This window comes from Myxocyprinus asiaticus, chromosome 5 (assembly GCF_019703515.2).
Source record: "Myxocyprinus asiaticus isolate MX2 ecotype Aquarium Trade chromosome 5, UBuf_Myxa_2, whole genome shotgun sequence".
Lineage (NCBI taxonomy): Eukaryota > Metazoa > Chordata > Actinopteri > Cypriniformes > Catostomidae > Myxocyprinus > Myxocyprinus asiaticus.
The window spans coordinates 44,766,611-44,783,718 of NC_059348.1; the positions used below are offsets into that span (position 1 = coordinate 44,766,611).

The 17,108-nt window shown below is 37.8% G+C and overlaps 3 protein-coding genes across 5 annotated transcripts; 2 read left to right on the plus strand and 1 right to left on the minus strand.

The window, feature by feature from the left end:
- Nucleotides 1–626: 626 nt before the first annotated feature.
- Nucleotides 627–4,779, plus strand: cavin4a (caveolae associated protein 4a). The gene is made up of 2 exons (XM_051696836.1): nt 627–1,130; nt 3,945–4,779. Exons 1-2 carry the CDS (start codon nt 750–752, stop codon nt 4,551–4,553), a joined length of 990 nt encoding a protein of 329 aa, XP_051552796.1. The 5' UTR covers nt 627–749; the 3' UTR covers nt 4,554–4,779.
- Nucleotides 4,780–6,983: 2,204 nt separating this feature from the next.
- LOC127440312 (uncharacterized) lies at nt 6,984–10,706 on the minus strand. 2 transcript variants are annotated; one of them, XM_051696828.1, is made up of 3 exons: nt 10,411–10,706; nt 9,809–10,264; nt 6,984–9,642 (listed from the first exon to the last, which is right to left on the minus strand). In XM_051696828.1, the coding sequence occupies exons 2-3, from the start codon at nt 10,014–10,016 to the stop codon at nt 8,162–8,164; spliced, it is 1,689 nt and encodes a 562-aa protein (XP_051552788.1). In that variant the 5' UTR covers nt 10,017–10,264; nt 10,411–10,706; the 3' UTR covers nt 6,984–8,161. The 2 variants fall into 2 exon arrangements, with proteins under 2 accessions (XP_051552788.1, XP_051552787.1); XM_051696827.1 differs by having other exon boundaries at nt 9,809–10,706.
- Nucleotides 10,707–10,747: 41 nt separating this feature from the next.
- Nucleotides 10,748–16,994, plus strand: ift57 (intraflagellar transport 57 homolog (Chlamydomonas)). 2 transcript variants are annotated; one of them, XM_051696835.1, is made up of 11 exons: nt 10,748–11,071; nt 12,151–12,341; nt 12,444–12,562; nt 12,713–12,803; nt 13,276–13,349; nt 13,646–13,766; nt 14,803–14,874; nt 14,997–15,128; nt 15,233–15,295; nt 15,475–15,541; nt 16,389–16,994. In XM_051696835.1, the coding sequence occupies exons 1-11, from the start codon at nt 11,026–11,028 to the stop codon at nt 16,556–16,558; spliced, it is 1,146 nt and encodes a 381-aa protein (XP_051552795.1). In that variant the 5' UTR covers nt 10,748–11,025; the 3' UTR covers nt 16,559–16,994. The 2 variants fall into 2 exon arrangements, with proteins under 2 accessions (XP_051552795.1, XP_051552794.1); XM_051696834.1 differs by having other exon boundaries at nt 10,749–11,071; nt 12,167–12,341; nt 16,389–16,992.
- Nucleotides 16,995–17,108: the final 114 nt, after the last annotated feature.

Consider the following 17,108-nt stretch of genomic DNA (forward strand, 5'->3'; position numbering starts at 1 on the left):
AATATTATAACATTGATAAAGTTACACACTTCAGCTTTAAGGGAACTGTGTTATCTTTTGTGAAATCTTTTCGGTTTGTGGGTTTTTCTTAATCTTGTGGGATAAATTTTTATGGCAAATACGTATGTTCTTTAGTGACCCTTAATTTTACTTTATACAGTAAGTCAAAGTGCATCCTGGGAAACCAAGGATGTGAGATCAAAGGTCAAAACAGCTATGCAAAAGCACCTCTAGAGTCAGTTTAGTGTGTGTGTATTTGTGTGTGCTGCAGCTGTTGGCTTCAGTTGAATAGATATAGTGTCACAGGAGCACAGATTTATAAAAGTAAATTCACCACACACATGCACATATTTTTACTCTAGATCAATTGTGAAGCAATGCCACTTTCATTTGAGATATTTTAGAGATGAGAAAGCAACAAATGTTTCGAGCCACCCTAACACATCCAGTACGGGAATGTATGAATTAATGGGGCTTTCCATTGCTTCTGTGATGCAGCTTCCAAAAATGTCTTCATATCCCCTTACAGTTGTATTTATATCCATGCATATGTGTGTGAGTGTGTGTGTGTGTGTGTGTGTGTGTGTGTGTGTGTGTGTACGCAGGGGTGGAGTTAGTCAGATTCCAGTGGGGTCTCTCTCTAGAGTGTAGATTTCTCTCTTTACTTTTTCTGTGTATGATCCTGTCTGGCCCCTTACCCATCTCTGGCCCTGTAGCTGTATTTCTGGGGACAAAAGAGAGAGTCAGAGATGGAAAAGAGAGGAGATGTCATGCTTGGGGTGGAGGATGAGTCCGGGCAGCCCGTCTCGGCCCTGTCAATTCTGTCTCTGCTGGAACGTGTGTCCACGATCATCGATGGGGTCCAGGCGAGCCAGCAGCGCATGGAAGAACGACAGCAACAGCTTGAGAGCTCAGTCAGCGCCGTCCAAACCGAGCTTCTCAAACTGGCTCATGACCATGGCTCCACGGCAACCACTGTTGACAAACTGCTGCAGAAAGCCCGTCGTGTGAGTGCACACGTTAAAGAAGTGCGTTCACGTGTAGAGAAACAGAATGTTCGTGTGAAGAAGGTGGAAACTACACAGGATGAGCTGCTCACACGCAACAAGTTCAGAGTTGTTATCTACCAGGTATATGCACTGTCATACATACACCTTCCCCAAGTAAATTACCTCATGTGTGTGATGGATGATGGCATGATGGTGTTGCTTTATGGTTTTTGATGTAATAGTAAATTGGCTCTGTAATCTCACACTGACACCTGCTGCACTACTAATAGGGGGCGCACTTGAGAGTTATTTCTTGAGCTGATTGACTGCCTATTCCTGTTTGTCTTACAGATATGTGACATAAAGATATTTTTATTATGTCTATTCAAGAGATTTCCAGAAAGAGACTAAAGTAGAGTGTAAAACAGTCAAAATTAGTCTGAGAATGTGTGTGTGTGTGTGAGTATGATAGTATGAATTTGGGTGTGTATTCTGATCTTTCCAAATATAGAGCTGCTCACACAGCTGTAAAGAGTCTTTAAGGTTATTTCCTGAATAGGGAGCTTATACACACACACACACACACACACACACACACACACACACATATATATATATATATATATATATATATATATATATATATATATATATATATATATATACAATTTACATACATGTGTATACATCTACGTAATGTCGTTCTTTCTTGCAGACCTAATGATCTCTGCAGTCAAGGGAAGGGTATAGTCACACGTAGCCAGTAATATCTGGTCCACTTTGCAGCGTATTCTGAGCAAGAACCACCCACTTAAAAAAAAGAAATAGTTTGATGAACTTGTAAAGTGACTTCTAAAATAATATTGTGAATGTGGAATAAATTTTAAACATGAATTATGTTCATATATGTATGTCTGTTTGCAATTCTGTGACAGCTGTAGGGCGTGCACCCCCTAGCGAGTCATTGTAAGGGAAAAAACGAGTGGTGCTGATTGTGCAACTCTCATGAGACAACAAACAAAGCGGAAATATAGACAATTTTAAACTGGTTGCATAGAAAAACAAAACCTTTTCTGTGAAAAGTGTTTTAGAATGTAACTTAAAATATTAATGTGATTACTTTTTTGATATAGTCAGTAAAGCAATCTGATTACAAATATTTTTTTAAATTAGAAGTCATTAGCAATTTGTAGTGGATTACTTTTTTTAAGTAACTTACCCAACACTGCTTGTGCTTATCTAATGGGTCGTTCCGTGTCAATTCAACCAGCTCAAAATTTAGTTTTTGACATTTTTTCTTTTCTGCTTATGAAAGATAAACAAATGATGATGAAAGCCAAAATATGAAATGCCATGGATCAATATTTGCTTGGTAATCCATTATTTTGTAGAGGGGGGCAGAGTCCAAAAATGAAAAAAATAAAATAAAAAACTTTTTTGTGATGTTTTACCAAAGTTGGAGTGCCAATAACTCCAGAGGTATTAAGGGGTTATCTTATAGGGGTGTAAATCGGACGTTTCATCACAATGTGTTCTTGAATCGATTCTCTTGGCCTGCGATCCAATATTTGCCGATACTTCAAAGTCTGACACGAGTCGATTCAGGGGCCAGCGATTGATATTTCGATATTATGTGCCTATTTTACACAATCAATTAAAATTTTTCCCTCAAATGCAACCAAAATGTAATTTGATTATTTTATTCAGCTCTCTGCATACACATTGGGACATCCACAACAAAATAAGGTACTTCAGATGTTGAAAAAAGTATACAGATAAATAATATAAATAATAAAGTCACACACAAGTGATCGTCACTTGTTTGATGAGAGCAAACTTTTCAGTTTAATCCAATGCAAAACACTTACATACCCATGACTTGTTTCCAACTATCCATGCTATCCATGATTTTCTTGGCTACAACTTCCACAGTTAACTGGGATAAATGTTAGTAAGGATGTTGATGTATAGATGTGTAAAGTCTTATAACTGATGCTGGAATTGAGCAGGTGTTTCCCTTTCCCTCGTTAGTGCTGTTCAGAATGTCAGCGTTGTCAAGATGTTTCACATGGTTGAACTTCTCCATGGTACTTTAAAATAGCAAATTCTCAAGTAAAATCCAAATGGGTCACATGCGCAACGATATCGGTGGAAGCCCGATTTAATCGCGCATGTGAGCAGCTCTGTGTTTGTCATGAGAACTCACATTTTAAGGAGCTCTCTTGACGTGCTTACACTGATCCTGTCAATGGAGCTCGCTTTTCACGGGAAGTCCGGTTGACGTGTGCGCATGCTGCACGGATAGTAGAGCACAATTTGGCTTCAAAGACTCTGCGCACATCCTTGTCCCACAAGAAAAGCATACTTAGTGCTCATAAAGTCAAATTAATGTAATAAGTTTGCTTCAACGCCTGACGGAAATGCGTACGGACGTGGCTGACATGAGAGTATTAAAATAAAAGTTTATCTTAAAAAAATGTCAATATCGATATTTACGAGTTGTATCAATAACATTGGATTGTTGGTCATTGGATCGATGCATCAATCCAGATCGATGGATCGTTACACCCTTATTATCTTAATCTCCTTTTAGATTCTGATTCTGAACAAACTTTCCTTTAATTGCTGATAAGTGCCACAATTAAAACTCTGAATATCAAAGAGTTGATGCCACAAACATCAGGCAGACTAATAAAAAGCAGTGCACCCTGACTCCTGGAAGTTTTGTAAAAATAATCAGATTGGAACTGCCATTTTAAGTCAGTTCTTGCCATTTTTGTGTACAATATGCACCAGACAGTCAGTGAAAACACTGGGGTGTGCCATCTGAGGCTTTACAAGTGTTTGAAGGCTTGTGTGACACCTGTAACATATGAACACCTGAAATGTGTGCAATGCTCTCTGTCTGTGTTTTCCTAGTGAATAATGGTCTTTCTTTTCTGTCTGCCATGGCAGGGTGAAACTGAAGTTCCCTCTGTTGCTGTCACCAAGACTCCCAAAGGAGCGGGGCTAGCTAACCTGGAGGTGGAGCCAGATGAGTATGACATCCCTGCTGACCTATCATCTGATGAAGAATACATGGTGGTAGAGGAGGCGGAGTCATCCCGAGGTGCACGTCTGAAACAGTCAGGGTTAAAGGGCATCGAGAACATCAAAGCTGCATTCTCCAAAGAGAACATGAGCAAGACTCGTGAGAAGACAAGGGAGAACCTCAGCAAGACCAAGGAGAGCCTGAGTAAGACGGGCCAAACACTCGGAACCAAAATCAACACCTTCGGTGAAAAGATTGTGCCCCCTGAGCAGCGAGAGAAGATACGTCAGAGTGGAGAACGGCTGAGGGACAACATTGCTAAGAAAGCACCCAATAAAGAATCGCTCCGCATCAAACTGAAGAAGGAACGCACTGTTGCTGAGGGCCAGGAGGGTGCGGAGGCAGAACTTGCTGTCACTCCACCCAAAGGGAGGAAGTCCAGCCCAGATGTGACCTACACAGAGGTGGTTACTGAGAGCAAGAGGGAGGGGCCAGTATCAGAAGAGGGAGCAACTCGTATCCAAGAGGACTGAGAAAGTCAATTCAAAAACCAAGAGAAAAGTGATTAAATAGAAAGTAAGAAAGTAGTTATTAAGGAGTAAGAGGAATTTTGTAATGTGCTCCAAAATGTGTGTGTCAGTATGTGTATTGGGTAGTCAAATTAATTAACTTTGCAAGCACTAAATGTGTTTGTATCTTTTATGCAACCATAAGCCACATGTGAAATGTATTAAAAAAACAGAAAATGTCTCAATACAAAAATTGCTCTGCATTGTGTCTTTATTTCCAAATGTTTTCCTTTTTCTGCATCCACAAAAAGAGCTGGCATCTCTATCCATAACACCTCTATTACAGAAGCAAAAGAGAACCCTTAGAGAACATGAAAGAATGAAAGAGAGATTGACCCATCAGCCAAAAAAAGATCTCTTGGAATTAATCTCAACAGCTGAGCAGCTCTGCCTTCCACACACAGTCTGCACACTCCATGGCAACCTAACATAAAGCATACACTTTGGCACACAGTTGCAGAACACAATAATAACTATTCACTGTTTAAATTAATGATCATTTATATGGACACAAGTGGTTGAATTCAGTCTTAAAAGATTAGTTCAATCAAAAATGAAAATTCTCTCATCACGTACTCACCCTCATGCCATCTCAGATGTGTATAACTTTCTTTCTTCTGCAGAACACAAACGAAGATTTTTAGAAGAATATCTCAGCTCTTTAGATCCAGACAATGCAAGTGAATGGTGGCCAGACCTTTGAAGCTCAAAAATGCAGATAAAGGGAGCATAAAAGTAATCTATAATACTCCAGTGGTTAAATAAATGTCATCTGAAGCAATCCAATTGGTTTTGGGTGAGAACAGAAAACTCCTTTTTCACTATAAATATTGACAGTAGTCTCCTTGGTGATCATGATTTCAAGCTCGATTACACTTCCTATAGCACCATCTAGTCACAGATTCTTTTTATATACTGTATATATGTATGGAGATAACAACCTCCGCGGTTCTACAATAGGAGAGAGCATAACAGTCAACAAGCATGTTACAACAGTAAGTCACCGTTTGAGGATACCATATAAATGAATGGGTTGAGCCGTAAAATTACACCTACCTGTCGCAAAATTTTCCGTGAATTTTCTCATAAAACATCATTTTATTGTCGTAAATCTACACATTGTTCATTCCAAAAGCATTGTTTAGTGTAAAACATGCTGAAGAGCAATCAGGTGTTCAATTCATTAAGTGATGAGCTGTTTCCTCACAAAAGAAGTTTATTCAGCACACTGAGGCATCTCCTCCATAGTCATTGATTCAAAAAGAACAGCATCTTGTCTCCTCGCCAGGGTACCGCCATCGAATGTCTATGGGAGGGCTGAGTTATGCTATTTTAGGCTAAGCTTGTAGGCTCCCCAAAAGACCTTATTCACAGCAGCGCCATCTTTTATTTTTAATAGGAATGACAACAAGGCTGTGAGGGATAGACTTACAGTCTCTTCAATGGGCTGTTCTGCAGTTTAAAGTGTTTTTGGATTGTTCCATGGACAAAACATTGAAAAATATCTTTCCAAGAACATTCAGTAGACAAAAACAGACAACATGGGTTTTGGACAATCTAAGAGCTTAATACAGCTTTATACTGTGCGTGTAAAGATGGTGCTACTGTGAATAAGGTCTATTAGAAGGGTTCTGGCTCTGTGCATGTGTCAAGTACTTGGAAGTGTAATTAAGCTTGAAATCATGATTTGACAGAGGTGAGATATTCATTTGAAAATCTTTGTTTGTGTTCTACAGGACAAAGAAAGTCATACACATCTGGGATGGCATGAGGGTCAGTAAATGATAAGAGAATTGTCATTTATGGTTGAACTATCCCTTTAATGTTCACAGACATATGTTGAGTACCAGACAAAAACAAAATATGGCTACTAAATAAGGAGAAAACTTCTCTTAAAGCATAGAAGTAACTATGTGCCTTGTGTATCAAGCAGAGATGTGGGAAAATAAGAACACAGACATATGGCAGGAATGGAAGGAGTTTGAGGCTAACACTAGAACGGCATGGCTGTATTTTTTTGTTTGTTTTTTCTCAAACCAGCAGGTGGCAGCACAATAAGATTCCCATTGATCAAAGCGCAAAACCAGACAAACGTTTCGACTCGCTAATGCTGCTGATCCATGTCATTCTCACACTGACATTTCACATTCAGCATTGTTGTATTTCATTTAATTTTTTATTTTCCATTATTGCTCAGTACCAAGTAGCTGTTTTTAATTCAATAAACATCAGCTTTATAATTTGTTTTTTGTATAATTACAAATATTAAACTTAATACAGAAAGATAAACTTATAAACACACACACACACACTCTCTCTCTTACACAAATAAATACAAAGAAAATAATAATAATAATAATAATAATAATAATAAAAAGAAAAGTGCTAGGGGGAGATGATATAACTCTAAATAATTATACAAAAAAATAATAATTCAAATAAATACTTTATAAAGCCAAATATTTACAAGTAATATACTGTAAGTCTTAATAGCTTTCTTATTCACAGTCTCTTCTATCAATACTCAATAAAAGCATAAAGTTAATTTGTTTTTGTTTTATTAGTAAATTTGCATTTATTAATATGCAATACAGTCAGAATTATAATTAGAATAATTAAATAAAAATGTCATCTTCTTTTGGATGATCGGTGAAGCCAAGTGAAAAAGGTCTTGAACAGTGAATATTTTCATTAATACATTTCTGTACATTACATCAGAGGTTTTCAAAGTGGGGTCTGGGCCGCAAAGGGGTTCTTGGAATTCGCGAAAAAAAAAAAAAAAAAAAAAAAAGAGGAAAGTAAAACTTTTTTGACAATTTGAAATTATTACCAGTTCATTATGAAATTATGACATTAATCATGATTATTTTATTCTACTGACATCCATAGTTTATAGCTATATAATTTCATATATTATGAAAAAGAAAAAAACATTATTTCTAAGAAATAAGGGTTATACTTTACTATTCTTTTTAAAGCTGCTTTAAAATAATATTTATTGTAAAAATAGGGCTTATATATATATATATATATATATATATATATATATTTTTTTTTTAAATTGAAAATGTTTCTCTTCGGGTTAAAACATTACCATAATAGAAAAAGGCACAATGGCACTTGTAATTATTGTATGTAATTATATACACTTAATTTAGCAAATAACATGTTTTCTCACACAGGGGGTCCCTCGCAAGTGGATCATAATTTTTGGGTGTCCTTGGCATCAAAATGTTTAAAAAACCCTGCATTACACCACAATGTAACTGAATAAAAGTAATGCCAAATAAATGCCGTGGTTCAATGGTAACACTATGTAACACAATTTTTGTTCCTGGGTAGTAAGTGTTATTTCCTAATTGCTTATGCCTCAAAAGTATAGAAAATGGCTATTATTCCCCACAAACTTTGCTTTTATGACCAGGACAGTGATATTTTGAAGTGTACCTATTTCCAATGAGAAAAAGGGTGAATTTGTGTCTTTTCGTTCACATAAAGTCAGAAAAAACAACATATGAATCCAAATTAACATGTATTTATACTAAAGTAATACAAAAATGACTACAAAAGATTTAGAAGTGAGTAGTTTTTCGAGATTTACGATTATACTGTAAATCACTTTCACGAATCAGTCCCCAAATGTAGTCTCCCATCATGTTCTCGTTATACTGTCCTTGGTAGCGGCGTTCAAAATCCAGAATATCCTGATGGAAGCGCTCGCCTTGCTCCTCCGAGTACGCTCCCATGTTCTCCTTGAATTTATCAAGATGAGCATCAAGGATATGGACTTTGAGGGACATCCTACAGCCCATTGTGCCGTAGTTCTTCACCAGAGTCTCAACCAGCTCCACATAGTTTTCGGCCTTGTGATTGCCCAGGAAGCCCCGAACCACTGCGACAAAGCTGTTCCAAGCCGCTTTCTCCTTACTAGTGAGCTTCTTGGGGAATTCATTGCACTCCAGGATCTTCTTTATCTGTGGTCCGACAAAGACACCGGCTTTGACCTTTGCCTCAGACAGCTTAGGGAAGAAGTCTTGAAGGTACTTGAAGGCTGCCGACTCCTTATCTAGAGCTCTGACAAATTGTTTCATAAGGCCCAATTTGATGTGCAGTGGTGGCATCAGCACCTTCCGGGGGTCCACCAGTGGCTCCCACTTGACGTTGTTCCTCCCCACAGAGAACTCGGTCCACTGTGGCCAGTCCCGCCTGTGGTAGTGCGCCTTGGTGTCCCTGCTGTCCCAAAGGCAAAGATAGCAGGGAAACTTGGTAAAACCGCCTTGGAGACCCATCAGGAATGCCACCATTTTGAAATCTCCTATGACCTCCCAGCCGTACTCATTATACTTCAAGGCGTCCAGCAAGGTCTTGATGCTGTTGTATTCCTCTTTGAGGTGCACCGAGTGAGCCAGGGGAAGAGACGGGAACTTGTTACCATTATGGAGCAGCACGGCTTTGAGGCTCCTGGATGAGCTGTCAATGAAGAGGCGCCACTCATTCTGGTTACAGGCGATTCCGATTGCCTCGAACAGACTGGTCACACTGTGGCAGAAGCAGAGCCCATCTTGATGGGTGAAGAAGCTGGAAAAAGGTTGGTGACGCTTCCTCTGATCTGTTACTTGCACACTTTCATCCAACAAGTTCCACTGCTTGAGCCTAGACGTCAAAAGCTCGGCATTGGACTTGGTAAGACCAAGATCTCTAATCAAGGCGTTGAGGTCTTTTTGGTTCGGGTAGTATGGGTTTCTCTCCTCAGCTCCACCTCTGAAATTGTCATCTGGATCTGCAATGTCTTCCTCGCTCTCTGACTTGCTGCTCTCTTCTAAAGACGGCTGCTCTCTCTCTGGAGGAGTAGGTATGGGGAGCTCATAGCAGTGTGGCACCGGGGCGATGGATGAAGGAAGGTCCGGATACGTGATAGCAGGTGCATTCTTGCCAGTCCGACGTTTGGAAGGGTCCACCATGCAGAAGTAGCAGTTGCTTGAGTGGTCAGTGGGTTCCTGCCAAATTCTTGGGATAGCGAACTTCATTGCTCTCTTTTCCCCTCTGTACCATCCTACAAAAATACATTTATTTCACCCATGAATAATATGTTTTTCATATGATATATTTTTTCAATAACATTGAAAATTGTAAAACATTTTAAAATTAAAAACTTTTACAATTTTAAAAATTAACAAATTTATAACATAAAATTCAGAGCAAAAATTTGTCCATCTTACCTTCCAGAGTTTTTTTGCAGTGCTCGCAGGTGAAATGAGGTGCCCAGGGTTTGTCTTGATCCCCGACAGGCATGCCGAAATATGCCTTGTAGGCCTCACACATCTTAGCAGATGCTTCCACAGAGTACTTTTTCGCTCTTGTCTTGATAAATTGTCCGCAGACATAGCAAAATGCGTCTGCCGGATGCTTGCAGCCTCTTGATGCCATCTCAGAAAATTACAGATATGTATCCACTTAGGCTGCTGGAACTAAACTGGACTGTTGGGCTTAAGGCCCCTGTATTTTTACTACTATTTATATTACTGGAAAGTTCTAGAAAGTTCTAGAAGTTACTCCAAGTGCTGAATCTTCTTCTTCCAGCACTGAATCTTCTTCTTCTGTTGTTTATATGGCAGTTGGCAAACCAACTACAAGGTGCATTTCCGTCACCTACTGGACTGGAGTATGGAGCACAACTTGGTTGAGAAAAAAACAAAAAACAAAACTACTAATATTAAATCTTATTTACCAATCCTGTAACATTCAAAAATCTAAATAATTCCCTATGAATTCTATAATCTGTTTCTTCTTCTAAAATATCCTTGAGTGAATAATTACTTACTCCCCATTCTTTTAGTGCTTGGAATAATTGCAATCTTTCTCTCTTGTATGCTGTACATTCTAGCAATACATGTTTTACTCTTTCTGGATGTCCAGCACTGAATCTATCTGGAATGTTCTGGAAAATAGGTACATTTCAAAATATCACTGTCCTTGTCACAAAAGCAAAGTTTGTGGGGAATAATAGCCATTTTCTATACTTTTGAGGCATAAGCAATTAGGAAATAAAACTTACTACCCAGGAACCAAAAAACAAACAAACATTTTGTTTCACAATCGAAACAGCATTTACCAATGAGCCGTTCAAAACTGTTATTTTGTTTCCGATCATGGCGACCACCGGGTGTGACGTCATTCCCGGCGACAGTAACCACAACATCACGAAGCCGTTTTTCCTGCCTGCAGAAAACGAGTGATAAACACACACACACACACACATTTAACGTTCATTAATGCTTTCGCAGTATAAACCCTTTTAATTTGTTAGTAAAGCTCGTTGAATGTAAATCTGATGAAGATAGAGGGATGGCGGAGGAGGAAGAGCGCGGTCCCGGTTCGGTCTATCAGATGTTCGTGTTGATGGAGGATCTGCTGGATAAACTGAAAGTTCTGGATTATGAGCAGCAGGTTCTGGACAAACACAACATTAAGCCTCTGTCCAGGTGAGAGCAACACACAAACGCTTCATTTGTGGATTTTTGGGAATTTTCAGCAATGATCAAAGTGATTTCTCTAAAATTAATGTTTATAATAACGAATATATATATATATATATATATATATATATATATATATATATATATATATATATATATATAAAATCACATACACAGATGGAGGAATGGATAGAGAAACAGACAGACAGATATTATTACATAGCTAACTAGCTAGATCAATAGATATATATTTTATATGATTATATGGAGAGATAGATAGATACAGTACTGTGCAAAAGTTTTAGGCACTTGGAGAAACTGTTGCATAGTGAGGATGTCTTCAAAAATAATGCCTTAAATAGTTTTCATTTATCAATTAACGTCATACAAAGACCAATAAACATAAAAAAAGAAAACAAGAAAGCTAAATCAATATTTGGTGTGGCCACTTTTGCCTCCAAAACAGCACCAATTCTCCTAGGACACCTGGACACAATTTTTCTTGGTTGTTGGCAGATAGGATGTTCCAAACTTCTTGGAGAATTTCCCACAGTTCTTCTATCTATTTCGGCTGTCTCAAATACTTCTGTCTCTTCTTGTAATCTCAGACCGACTCAATATTCAGTGGGAGGCTCTGTGGGGACCGTGCCATCTGTTGCAGGGCTCCCTGTTCTTCTATTCTATTCTATTTGCAAAATAAATGTTTGGGAGTCTAAAATGTATTGACACACTAAAGCTAAAAATATAAATAACCATCTTAAGACAAATGTTTTTGTGAAACATCTTATGTGCCACAGACTTTTGCACAGTACTATATATATATATATATATATATATATATAACAATAAAGTGTACACATAACATGACATGAGATGCTAGACTCTACTAAACATGCCAGGATGCTTGCAGGGTGCTAGGGAGCTGATAGATTAGGACCAATGAAGAACAAGTATTGAGATGTTTATAGGGTATATAGGGTTAGTTTTAGAGTTTAGAATATTATGTGTATTATTTTGAGAATTCATATAACATCTTGAAAAGAACGCATTGTTTACTGGAACAATGTTTACTCCTCAAACAATAGAGGTTTTCTTTTTCAGGCATTATTTTGTCTCAAGCCCTCATGTGTTGTCAAATCCTGGAGAGCAGTTCTTTATGTTCAGCGTAATTGCTGCTTGGTTGATTTCTCTGTGCGGACGGCCGTTTGACACACCGCAAGAGTACGATGACCCTAACGCCACCGTCTCCAACATCCTGTCAGAACTGCGTGCACTGGTGAGACATAACCACAGTGATGATGACACCATCACAAGCGTGTGTAGATGTATTTGGTTTTATAATGATTATCACTCTGTGTTTGTGTGTTTGTTTGTGTAGGGTGGGCAGGTGGATTTCTCTCCGTCTAAGCTAAAATCTGGATCTGGTGAGCATGTCTGTTATGTTCTGGACCAGCTGGTAGAAAAGGCACTAAAGAGCAAAGGATTCACCTGGAAAAGGTACAAATACACACAATGAAATGCATCTCATGAGCAAAAACTACAATATTTCCATCACATTACATACAGTATGTTAAGTTTGGAGTTAAGTTGTGCCTGCAGTCCTTTAGAAATCTACACTCAATGACACTGCAGTATTCTCCCTCACAGGCCACTATACCCATCTGTGGAGGTGGAAGATGAGTGTGTGCAGGAAGATGATGCTGAACTCACACTCAGTAAAGTGGAAGAAGAGATGACAGTAAGTCACACACACTCAAACACTCATACACATGCATTTACACTCAGAAGGAAGATATGACAGTGAATCACACACACAGAATTGCACAAAAAAGTGAATGACAGTGTCACACACACATGTCCATTAAAGGAATAGTTTACCCGAAAATAAATATTTGTTCATTAAATACTCATTCTCATGTTGTTCCAAACCCATATGACTTGAGACTAGCGATAGACCGATATATTGGCCAATATTTGGCCATTATGCAATGTGTTCAGTTAGCCGATTCACAGAAGTGTTATCTTTCCCTTGTGTCAGTTCCAAAATCTACCAATAAATTTGTCAATGGATTGTCAACACTTCCTGTTTTCAAGGTTTTCAAGTTATGCATACAATCAATTTATATGATGAATGTACCATAATTTAAGTAGATATTTAAGTTGTATATAGAAATGGCAGAAATAGTAAGAGTTGTAATGTGTATCTTCAGCAGGAGGATGAGGAGTATGAGGAAGAGGACGGACTTGATTTAGACTCGCTTAAGACAAGAACCAATCAGAGTGTGAGTTTGGGTAAATTTGAAATATCAGCAAGTGCAACTTTTAGCGTAATGTACTGTATAATAATGTAAACAGATTAGAATAACACTCTCCCCATTTCTCTCAACAGGTGGTGAGTTGTTCCATATGTGAGGTGTATTCTGTGCATGTGTATGTACTTCAGAACATGAGTTTGGAGGGATGTAAAAAGCTAATTTAATGTGGAATAATATATTTTTATTTCAATGGATAAATAATACCATTTTCTGATCTGTATGTGCAATAAAAGAAAACTGGTAGACGTGTCTGTATGTGTGTTTAGGAGCTCAGGGGTTCGAGGCCTACTGTGGTTCTAGAGTCAGATGTTGATGCTGCTGAGTGGAATCTAGAGGTGGAGCGTGTTCTTCCACAACTGAAAGTTACCATCCGCACTGACAACAAGGTCTGACCTTTAATATTTCAAATTAGATTGAATTTGTCAGTAGATTTGTTTGTAGATTAAAGCCACCCTCCTCAAATGTTCGACTCAAAGTGCTAAGTATCTAAGATATCTTTTTTAGATAATATGTACATCGTAGTACAGTGATATATACATTTACCTTCAAAATATCTACACTTAACTTTGAGCCATTGAGTGAAGTAATCAAAAGCTTAAAGGAATAGTTCACCTAAAAATGAAAATTCTCTCATCATTTACTCACCCTCATGCCATCCCCAGACGTGTATGACTTTCATTCTTCTGCTGAACATAAACGATTTTTAGAAGAATATTTCAGCTCTGTAGGTCCATATAATTCAAGTGAACAGGTTTTAAAACTTTGAAGCTTAAAAAAGCACATAAAGGCAGCATTAAAGTAATCCATATGACTCCAGTGATTACACCCATGACTTCAGAAGTGATATGATAGGTGTGGGTGAGAAACAGATTAATATTTAAGTCTCCAAATAAATCTCCACTTTAAAACAGCTCCCCTAAGCGCCCTGCTCTCCTAAGCCTTCTCCTTTTTTTGTTTTTGGCGATTCACATTCTAAGTGCATATTGCCATCTACTACAGGGAGAGAATTTATAGTACACATTTTTTTTTTCTTTTTTTTATTATTATAGTAAAAAAGGACATAAATATTGATCTGTTTCTCACCCACACCTATCATATCGCTTCTTAAGGCATGGATTCAACCACTGGAGTAATATTGATTCCTTTAATGCTGCTTTTATGTGCTTTTTAAGCTTCAAAGTTTAAAAACCTGTTCACTTGCATTATATGGACCTATAGAGCTGAGATATTCTTCTAAAAATCTTTGTTTATGTTTAACAGAAGAAAGAAAGTCATACATGCGTGGGGATGGCATGAGGGTGAGTAAATGATGAAAGAATGTTAATTTTTGCATGAACTATTCCTTTAGTCATTGTGTCTCACCTGTATTGTAGTTACGGAGCCTCTGATTGGCTGAGATACTGACAAGTTACTGTATTTCAGGATTGGAGGATTCATCTTGATCAAATGCATCAACATCAGGATGGCATCAACACATCCCTGCAGGATGCCAAGGTGATCCATCCATCCATCCATCCATCCATCCATCCATCTATTCATCCATCAAGAATAATAAAAAAGATTTTCTTTTAAATATCATTTGAAATATTAAATTTAACTGTGTGTGGTGTGTTCAGGGTTGTCTGTTTAAGCTGAGGGAGGACATCACTAAAACTCTGGAGAAAGTGAGCAGTCGTGAGAAATATCTCAACACTCAGCTTGAGCATCTGATATCAGAATACCGTCAAGCACAAACACAACTCAACAAGGTGAACATCTCAACCATTTCAAAACTCAACATGTTATTACTCGGAAGCAAACCCCTCAACCAATCAAAACACAGAAAATTACATTTTTGTGTTTTGTGGTTCAGGTAAAGGAGCTATATCAGCAGGCCAGTGGAGGTGTGACCGAGAGAACCAGAATTCTGGCTGAGGTGAGTCTTCAAACAACAATAATACGAGAGTCACAGAATATTAGAATTATAAGTTTCATTAAGTGTCATTTAATAGGCCTCATAGTGGCATCAGTGTTAGGTATTCCAGAAATGAATGTGTCTAATATTTCAATGCAACATTCAGAAAGCCCTCCCGCAATTTTATGTTTGTATTCCAGATCAGTGAAGAGCTGGAGAAGGTCAAACAGGAAATGGAAGAGAAAGGCAGCAGCATGTCTGACGGAGGTAGTGCGTGCACAATTTTTTTTTCTGACCTACTGTCTGTGGTGTAGGATATTTGTTTATTTATTTTTCAAATGATGTTTGTTTATGTTTGTTAATGCATGCTGTAGTTTATTTATGGTGAAGTTTATGTGTGTAGTAGTTTGTGTATTATTTGCATTGATTATGTATGCTACAGCTTGTATATGGTGCAGTTTGTTTGTGTGCTTTGGTTTGTAGACAGTGCTGTTTGTTTATGTGTGCTGTAGTTTATGTATCGTGTAATTTCCTTATGATTATGCCAACCTAGTGTCATAGAATGAATGTTAATATAGTTATATTTTTGCAAGTTGAGTTTTACTTGCCGCATTCTACGTTTTGCCACAGTTTCCTGGTGAAATTAAAGGAATAGTTCAGCCAAAAATAAGACGAAAGTGCCATAAGTGACATGAAATGACGTGGTAGGAAGTGACATGTACTGTTCATTTCCCATTTGCTTTTAGGACACTATCAGTTAGGTTTAGGTGTTAGTTAAGGGTAAGGATGTCTGTTTTGTGTAACTCCCATTTTATATTATGACCCTATTGGTTAGGTTTAGGTTAAAGTTTTAGGTAAGGCAGGTACTTTTTACTTATTAAAACATTCACCTTAATAACCTTGTCTGATTACGACATCATTTCACTCGCTTTTGGCGCCCCTTGCTGGACATTTCACACAGAAACTGCAGTGAAATGTTTAATGAAGCACGTAATTCTGTTTTGCAAAAATTGTGCCTCGGTAACATAATTTTCATGCGATCAGGCTGAAGTATGCTTTGGTTTGTATACAGTGCCTTTGTTTATAAATGCTTGTTCATGAATTTGTGTTGCAGCTCCAGTGGTGAAGATTCGTCAGAGTTTGACCAAGCTGAAGCAGGAGATTGAGCAGATGGATGTTCGGATGGGAGTGGTGGAACACACATTACTACAAGCCAAACTCAAAGAGAAAAACAACATGACCAGAGACATGCATGCTACACACCTCTTAGAGCCCAACACATAGACTTACTGACACATGCTAAATATATAACTTGTAACGTTGTATGTGGTGGTGGTTATATTTATATAAATATTTTTTATATGTGTTTTTAAGTGTAAATGACAAAATATCTTGTATTGAACAATTAAATAAATATTCTCTTTAGAACCCCTACTCTCCTGAATCTTGCAACAACATGAGTGTATGTGTGTGGGTGTGTGTATGAGTGTGTACACATGTCCGAGAACTTTATGTGTGCAAGTACACATGCACATACAGTATGTGCTCATCAGATGGTGAGACAGGCTCCTGGACACTCATTTTTGCTTTTTTATTTTATTTTATTTTAATTTATTTTTTTTGTAGCCTCGCCCATTCATTTCCAATGGATGGTCATTTTTGAACAAAGTGTAACTAGTAAAATAAAACCAATAAAGTGTAACGAAAATGGTCTGAATTTTTGTGTGTTTCCAAATATGTGAACAAAGTCAAGGAATTTTAATCCAATTGGATTAAGTTAAAAAATACATTTGTAAAAAAAAAAAAAATTGTCCGGGTCAAAATGACCGGGACA